At 44.2% G+C, this 8,892-nt stretch overlaps 1 protein-coding gene across 1 annotated transcript; it reads left to right on the forward strand.

The window, feature by feature from the left end:
• Positions 1 to 481: 481 nt before the first annotated feature.
• On the forward strand, positions 482 to 8,367 carry LOC117940196 (translation initiation factor IF-2-like; the record flags this gene model as incomplete). Its single annotated transcript, XM_034865551.1, has 7 exons — positions 482 to 770; positions 3,052 to 3,123; positions 3,380 to 3,517; positions 4,566 to 4,674; positions 7,442 to 7,567; positions 7,834 to 7,971; positions 8,242 to 8,367. Coding segments are annotated over exons 1-7 (793 nt in total), but the record flags the coding sequence as incomplete, so codon positions are not given.
• Between the last annotated feature and the right edge of the window lie 525 nt (positions 8,368 to 8,892).

An 8,892-nucleotide genomic window follows, 5' to 3' on the forward strand; every position in this document is an offset into this window, starting at 1 on the left:
TGGTGGTCCTAGACCTGGCAATCCTGGTGGCCAAGGAAATAATCCTGGCAAACCTGGAAAAGGTGATGGTAAGTCTACCATAATTTTATTTTCTAAACTTTGTATAATCAAAGTAAAATATGTCTTACTATGCAAAGACTCAGCAACTGCCTTCAAGTCATTAAGTTAATTTTATTCCAGATTTCTGATTAGCGAGCTCTTCTGCTACTCAGTTCCACTTCTTTACTTGTCTACAATGACTTATAAAGCTTAGCCAGATTACTTTAGAAGCTTGAATTTTAACTTTACACTCAACCCCTCCTGCACAAATGTTATCTTGTCTTTGGTTTCAGGTCAACAAAGCAGTAACCCAGGTGGCCCTGGCTGGCCTGGAAATCCTCATCCTGGTGGTGGTCCTAGACCTGGCAATCCTGGTGGCCAAGGCAATAATCCTGGAAAAGGTGATGGTAAGTCTACCATAATTTTATCTTCTAAACTGTGTATAGTCAAAGTAAAATATGTCTTACTATGCAAAGACTCAGCAACTGCCTTCAAGTCATTAGGTTAATTTTATTCCAGATTTCTGATTAGCGAGCTCTTCTGCTACTCAGTTCCACTTCTTTACTTGTCTACAATGACTTATAAAGCTTAGCCAGATTACATTAGAAGCTTGAATTTTAACTTTACACTCAACCCCTCCTGCACAAATGTTATCTTGTCTTTGGTTTCAGGTCAACAAAGCAATAACCCAGGTGGCCCTCCCTGGCCTGGACATCCTCATCCTGGTGGTGGTCCTGGCCCTGGCAAACCTGGTGGCCAAGGCAATAATCCTGGCAAACCTGGAAAAGGTGATGGTAAGTCTCCAAACAATCTTTATAAGCTTTGCTTACCTGTGTACAGCCCAGAGGGAAGTTGTCTCAATATCCAAAGACTCATCATTTGCCCTCAAGGAATTCAGATTCAAAGTAGTAAATAAACTTCCGACTGATCTGAAAATTTGTGGTGTGTATGGTGATGTCTGATTAACTGGGGTGACTAGAAAGATTATAGACAGATGAAGTCGGTGCTAAGAGGGAAAGGCACCAATATGTGGCTTGATGTGCCTTAAAGCAGTTCCAGCCAGTTCAGTTCAGAGAGAGTTGGGGCAAGACTGTTGATGATGGCGTCTTGTGAGGCCTAAGAAAGCTTTCTCAGCTGGTGTGTTAGTTGTAAGTGTCTGAATTTCTTTATTTAAGATGTTTACAACTACTGTGTTGTTGGAGTGAATTAGTATGGACATTTTGACCATTCTTGTCCCCAAAGAATGGCGGCCACAACAATAAGGTATAGTTCATGGAGCGCTGACGAAGGAGACCCGGACTCTGTGCCCAATCACAGAATTGCAAGAGCTGAGCAGAAGCGAACCATCTCCCCCCGTAGTATCCGCCAAAACCCACGGATGTAGCTGCATCAGTGTACAGCTGAATGTCAAAGTCCTCATAGAAAAAGTAAATGCTGTTTCAAGAAGCCAGGAAAAGCTGCCACAAGCGCATTTGCACGCCCTGTCCAAGACGACACTAACATGGAGAGAGGGGATGGCAGCAGCTTTAAAAAAAAGTTAGAAAAGAATAAGAATTACAGGCGCTTGGTTTCATCTGACAGCAAGAAGAAAGTTTGACAGGGGCAGAATGATGTGTTGCACTTACTCCAAGGGCCGCAACTTCTGGAATGACAATGAATAGGGTTAATGCCCAAGAAATCAATGGCGGTGCTAGGCCCAGAGGTTTGGTCAATGCAGAGAAGAATGGCGGGATTGTGGAAAGCATTAATAAGACCCTAAGTGAGGAGGTGAGGATGGAAGAGTGACAAGAAAACCGTTGAGGAGGTGGAGTACACAAGGAAGTCCAGGATTATTAAGAAAGATATAGGGGTGTAGCTGGGGAGGGGGGAATGGGGGAAGAAGGCTGAGGATCGTCAAGCACTATGTTAGGTAGGTCCCTTTGAGTTGCTGGATGTGGCACTGGAATTGCAGTGCGGCCATCTTGGAAAGGGAGGGAGCAGAAGTCGATTGGCCAGGAACAGAAGAAGGAAGGGTAGAGGAAGGGATAAAGGAAGTAAGGATGTACAGTACGTGCAAGGGGTGAAACCTGTGAACACAGGGAGGAAAAGGCAGAGATCGTCTGAGACATGACAGACAGGTGGGTGACAACTTGATAGCATCAAAATGGTGCCTTAGGAGCTCTGCATAGAGGGGAGAGGCCTACCCTCTTCCTGGGATTGGCTAAAGGAAGGGATGAAGGGATGTAATTGCAGGAATTTTGTGAAGCCTGCCAACACCGGGATGAACAGAAGGCAGAGATCACCTGAGACATGACAGACACAGAGGGAGCAGATCCTCGGGAAATACGATCTGACCCCCACCAGGTGGTGATGCGTGCTGTAGCTGGCGAGGCCCTGTGACGTCATGCGTGACGGTGCTGGCCAAGACCAACGCTGGCGGGAGACCCGGAAATGCCGGAGGCTTGGTTGTCGCTGCCTCCAGGGTAGAAACGGAGGCTAGGTAGAGCCGGAATAATGCAGTTCCAGTGTCGTTGAGCTACCGTTGTTGGCCGACCACGGTCCGGTCTCTGATATTGTGTGTTGTCTGTGTAGGTAGAGATGGCAGCGCTACACTGACTTATAAAGCTGGTTTGGTCAGTTCAGAAGCTTGAATTTTTACTTTATACTCGACCCCTCCTGCACAAATGTTGTCTTGTCTTTGGTTTGAGGTTAACAAGCCCTGACACAGGCATTGTTCCTCCAGGCTCCAAGTCTCGGGAAAGATTCTCTAATCATGCCAAAAAGCATTATGCAACAGGTGGTGGTAAGTCTACAATCTATATAAGCATTGCTGTCCTGTGTACAGCCCAAGTCACCTCCAAGTCGCGAGACAATTGTATTCTGCAAAGTTCTTACTGGCAAGGTGTATTACTGCTCAGTTACACTTATTGTCTACACTGACTTATAAAGGTGGAATGAGTAGTTCAGAATCTAGAGATTTTACTTTACACTCATGCCCTACTGCACAAATGTTGTCTTGTCTTTTATTTTCAGGACCTGGACCTGCCAAACCTGCAACCCCCACCTCTGGTGGCCAATTCAATTATCCTACTGGACCTGGTGATGGTAAGTCTCTCCCAGTTTTGTTTTCAAAACTCTCCTGTGTATTGTCAAAGCAAAAGATGTCTTCCTATATAAAGACTCAGCAACTGCATTTAAGAGAATTTTATTCCAGATTTCTGATTAGCAAGCTCTACTGCTACTCGGTTCTACTTCTTGTCTAAACTGACTTATAAAGCTTAGCATTAGAAGTTCAGAAGCTTGAATTTTTACTTTACACTCGACCCCTCCTGCACAAATGTTACCTTGTCTTCGGTTTCAGATCAACAAAGCAGTAACCCAGTTTTCCCAGTTTGGGGCACAATTGGTCTTTTTGATGATGGTCCTGTACCTGCCAAACCTGGAAACCCCAACTCTGGTGGCCAAGTCAAATATCCTGTCAAAACAACTCCTGGAAAAGGTGATGATAAGTCTACCCAAGTTTTATTTTCTAAACTGTGTGTGGTCAAAGTAAAAGATGTCTTACTATGCAAAGACTCAGCAACTGCCTTTAAGTCATTAATACAATTTTATTGCAGATTTCTGATTAGCAAGCTCTACTGCTACTCGGTTCCACTTCTTTACTTGTCTACAATGACTTATAAAGCTTAGCATGATTACATCAACAGCTTGAATTTATACTTTACACTCAACCCCTACTGCACAAGTATTATCTTGTCTTTGGTTTCAGGTCAACAAAGCAGTAACCCAGGTGTCACTGGATGGCTTGACCAATATGCTCCAGGCGGTGGTCCTGGAACTGCCGAAATGCCTCCTGGACCTGGTGATGGTAAGTCTCCAAACAATCTTTAAAAGCTTTGCTGTCCTGTGTACAGCCCAGAGGGAAGTTGTCTCACTATCCAAAGATTATGCACTATTACTATGCAAAGACTCAGCAATTGCCTTTAAGTCATTAAGATAATTTTATTCCAGATTTCTGATTAACAATCTCTACTGCTACTCGGTTCCACTTCTTTACTTGTCTACAATGACTTATAAAGCTTAGCATGATTACATCAACAGCTTGAATTTATACTTTACACTCAACCCCTACTGCACAAGTATTATCTTGTCTTTGGTTTCAGGTCAACAAAGCAGTAACCCAGGTGTCACTGGATGGCTTGACCAATATGCTCCAGGCGGTGGTCCTGGAACTGCCGAAATGCCTCCTGGACCTGGTGATGGTAAGTCTCCAAACAATCTTTAAAAGCTTTGCTGTCCTGTGTACAGCCCAGAGGGAAGTTGTCTCACTATCCAAAGATTATGCACTATTACTATGCAAAGACTCAGCAATTGCCTTTAAGTCATTAAGATAATTTCATTCCAGATTTCTGATTAACAATCTCTACTGCTACTCGGTTCCACTTATTTACTTGTCTACAATGACTTATAAAGCTTAGCATGATTACATCAACAGCTTGAATTTATACTTTACACTCAACCCCTACTGCACAAGTATTATCTTGTCTTTGGTTTCAGGTCAACAAAGCAGTAACCCAGGTGTCACTGGATGGCTTGACCAATATGCTCCAGGTGGTGGTCCTGGAACTGCCGAAATGCCTCCTGGACCTGGTGATGGTAAGTCTCCAAACAATCTTTAAAAGCTTTGCTGTCCTGTGTACAGCCCAGAGTGACGTTGTCTCATTATCCAAAGATTATGCACTATTACTATGCAAAGACTCAGCAACTGCCTTTAAGTCATTATGGTAATTTTAATTCCAGATTTCTGATTAAAAATCTCTACTGCTACTCAGTTCCACTTATTTACTTGTCTACACTGACTTATAAAGCTTAGCATGAGTAGTTCAGAAGCTTGAATTTTTACTTTACACTCAACCCCTACTGCACAAGTATTATCTTGTCTTCGGTTTCAGGTCAACAAAGCAGTAACCCAGATGTCCCTGGATGGCTTGACCAAAATTCTCAAGTTGGTGGTCCTGGACCTGGTGATGGTGAGTCTCCAAACAGTCTTTAAAAGCTTTGCTCTCCTGTGTAAAGCCCAGAGTAACGTTGTCTCACTATCCAAAGATTATGCACTATATGCAAAGTCTCAGCAACTGCCTTTAGGTCATTAAGGTAATTCTTTCCAGATTTCTGATTAACAATCTCTAATGCTACTCAGTTCCACTTCTTTACTTGTCTACACTGACTTATAAAGCTTAGCATGAGTAGTTCAGAAGCTTGAATTTTTACTTAACACTCAACCCCTACAGCACAAGTATTATCTTGTCTTTGTTTGTTCCACTTCTTTACTTGTGTACACTAACACATTATGCTCAGCAAGATAAGTTAGGGCAGAGGCATGTTTACTACTGTGTTACATCATTTTTCCTTTTAACAACACCCAATAATCATTTGGAACGAAGGACACTATTTATTGAAGCTTTGTAGCTGAAGTATTTTCCCATTCTTGATGTACAACTTCAGTAGCTCAACAGTCTGGGGTCTCTGTTCTTGTCTTTTGTGCTTCATACAATGCCCCAAAGAATTTCAATGGGAGACAGGTCTGGACTGCAAGCAGGTCATTCTACTACCCGCTGTCTTGTACTATGAAGACACACTGTTGTTACATGTACAGAATGTGGCTTGGCATTGTCTTGCTGAAGTGAGCAGGGACGTCCCTGAAAAAGACGTTGCTTGGATGGCGGCATATGTTGCTCCAAAACCTGTATGTACCTTTTGGTATTAATGGTGCCTTCCCAGCCATGCCAGGTACCCATGCCACGGGCACTAACACACCCCCATACTGTCACAGATGGTTGCTTTTTAATTTAGTGCTGGTAACAATCTAGATTTTCCTTTTCCCCATGGCCCGGAGGACATAATGTCAATGATATCCAAAAGAAATTTGAAACGTGGACTCGTCACACCACAGCACACTTTTCCACTTTGCATCAATCCATCTTAGATGTGCTCGGGCTAAGAGAAGCCGGCGGCATTTATGGATGTTGTTGATAGATGGCTTTGTATGGTAGAGTTTTAACTTGCATTCGAAGATGTATGACGACCGGTGTAAACTGACAATGGTTTTGCCAAGTGTTCTGACCCCAAAGGGTAATATCCACCAACCAGTTCTGGTCATCCAAGCTGTTCATGGTCATCCAAGCTGTTTACAGCAATGATGGACGCTGTTGACCTCAACTGAGAAGGTAATAGAGCGGTGGAAGGAGCACTTTAAGGAACTCCTAAATCCAGCTGACACGTCCTCTGTGGTAGAGGCAGAGCTGGAGGATGTTGACGGGTGGTCGTCAATTTCCCTGGTGGAAGTCTCTGAGGTAGTCAAGCAACTCCACAGTGGCAATGCCCCAGGGATTGATAAGATCTGTCCAGAAACGCTAAAAACTCTTGGTTAACACGCCTCTTTAAAATTGCGTGGAGGTCTGGGACAGTTCCTAAGGAGTGGCAGACCGGGTTGGTGGTTCCCCTCTTCAAAAAGGTGACAGGGGTATCACACTTCTTAGCCCCCTGGTGAAGTCTACTCCAAGGTGCTGGAAAGGAGGGGTTGGCCAATAGTCGAGCCTCGAGTTGAAGAGGAACAATGCGGATTCTGTCCTTTTTGTGGAAAAACAGTTCAGGTCTTCACTCTCACAAGGATACTGGAGGGAGCCTGGGAATATGCCCAGCCAGTCTACATGTCTTTTGGGGATCTGGAGAAGGCATATGACCAGGTTCCCCGGGAGATACTGCGGGAGGTGCTGCGGGAGTATTGTGTGAGGGGGTCCCTTCTCAGGTTCATTCAATCTTTGTATGACCAAAGCAATAACTGTGGTATTACCGTTCATCCCACCATTGTGACAAAAAGGGAGCTGAGCCAGAAGGCAAAGCTTTTGATCTACCGGTCAGTGTTTGTTCCTACCCTCACCTATGGTCATGAAGGCTGTGTCATGACCGAAAGAACGAGATCTAGGCTATAAGCGGCCGAAATGGGTTTCCTCAGGAGGGTGGCTCGGGTAGAGATCTGGTGAGAAGCTCAGTCATCCGTGAGAAGCTAGGAGTAGAGCCTTCGGTCCTTTGAGTCAAAAGGAGCCAGTTGAGTTGGTTTGGGCATCTGGTAAGGATGCCTCCTGGGGAGATCTCTAGGGATTTGGTCCAGGCACGTCCAGCTGGGAGGAGGACTTGGGGAAGATCCAGGACTAGGTGGAGAGATAACATCTCCAACATGGCCTGGGAACGCCTTGGGATCCCCCAGTCGGAGCTGGTAAATGTGGTTTGGGAAAGGGGAGTTTGGGGTTCCCTGCTGGAGCTGCTGCCCCCGCAACCCAATACCGGAGAGGCAGATGAAGATAGAGATGGAGGGATGGACTCAACTCCTACTGCACAAATGTTATCTTGTCTTTGGTTTAAGGTCAACAAAGCAGTAACCCAGGTGGCCCTGGCTGGCCTGGACATCCTCATGGTGGTGGTCCTAAACCTGCCAATCCTGGTGGCCAAGTCAATTATCCTGTCAACAGACCTCCTGGAAAAGGTGATGGTAAGTCTCTCACAGTTTTATTTTCTAAACTGTGCATAGTCAAAGCAAAATATGTCTTACTATGCAAAGACTCAGCAACTTCCTTTTAGTCATTAGGATAATTCTATTCCAGATTTCTAATTAGCAAACTCTACCGCTACTTAGTTCCACTTCTTTTCTTGTCTACACTGACTTATTAAAGTTTGGCATGATTACATCAGAAGCTTGAATTTTTACTTTACACTCCACCTCTACTGCACCAAATGTTATCTTGTCTTTGGTTTCAGGTCAACAAAGCAATAACCCAGGTGGCCCTGGCTGGCCTGGAAAACATCCTCATGGTGGTGGTCCTAGACCTGTCGAACCTGGACCTGCCAATCCTGGTGGCCAAGTAAATAATCCTGTCAAAACGCCTCCTGGAAAAGGTAATGATAAGTCTACCATAAGTTTATTTTCTAAACTGTGTATAGTCAAAGAAAAAGATGTCTTACTATGCAAAGACTCAGCAACTGCCTTTAAGTCATTAAAATAATTTAATTCCAGATTTCTGATTAGCGAGCTCTACTGCTATTCAGTCCCACTTCTTTACTTGTCTACAATGACTAATAAGGCTTAGCATGATTACTTTAGAAGCTTACATTTTTACTTTACACTCAACCTCTCCTGCACAAATGTTATCTTGTCTTTGGTTTTAGGTCAACAAAGCAGTAACCCAGGTGGCCCTGGCTGGCCTGGAAATCATAATGGTGGTGGTCCTAAACCTGCCAATCCTGGTGGCCAAGTCAATAATCCTGTCAAAACACCTCCTGGAAAAGGTGATGGTAAGTCTATCATAATTTTATGTTCTAAACTGTGTATAGTCAAAGCAAAAGATGTCTTACTATGCATAGACTCAGCAACTGCCTTTAAATCAAATCAAATCAAGTTTATTTGTATAGCCCTTTACAACAGCCGAAAGGTACCCAAAGTGCTTTTCAACAAAGCCATAAAACAATGCATAACACATACAAAACATGTAGATACAATTAAAAGTGCTGTAGTGGTGCAGCGCTGCAGGACATTAAAAGCCTTCCAGAAATGCATAGAAAGGAGCAGGCAGAAGGAGGACACCTAAGAAACAGTATTGCCCTAGTCAGAATTAAATACTAATTTAAAAAAGTGGGTCTTAAGCTTCGTTTTAAAAAGGCTGAGGTCAGTAGTGGTGCGGATGTCAGGGGGTAGTTTGTTCCACAGTCTGGGAGCAGCGACGGCAAACGACGGTCGCCCCACTGTTTAAGTCTTGACCTAGGGACCTCTAACAGAAGCTGTTTCAGTCTGGACCTAGGGACCTCTAACAGAAGCTGTTT

This window comes from Etheostoma cragini, unplaced genomic scaffold (assembly GCF_013103735.1).
Source record: "Etheostoma cragini isolate CJK2018 unplaced genomic scaffold, CSU_Ecrag_1.0 ScbMSFa_1893, whole genome shotgun sequence".
NCBI lineage: Eukaryota > Metazoa > Chordata > Actinopteri > Perciformes > Percidae > Etheostoma > Etheostoma cragini.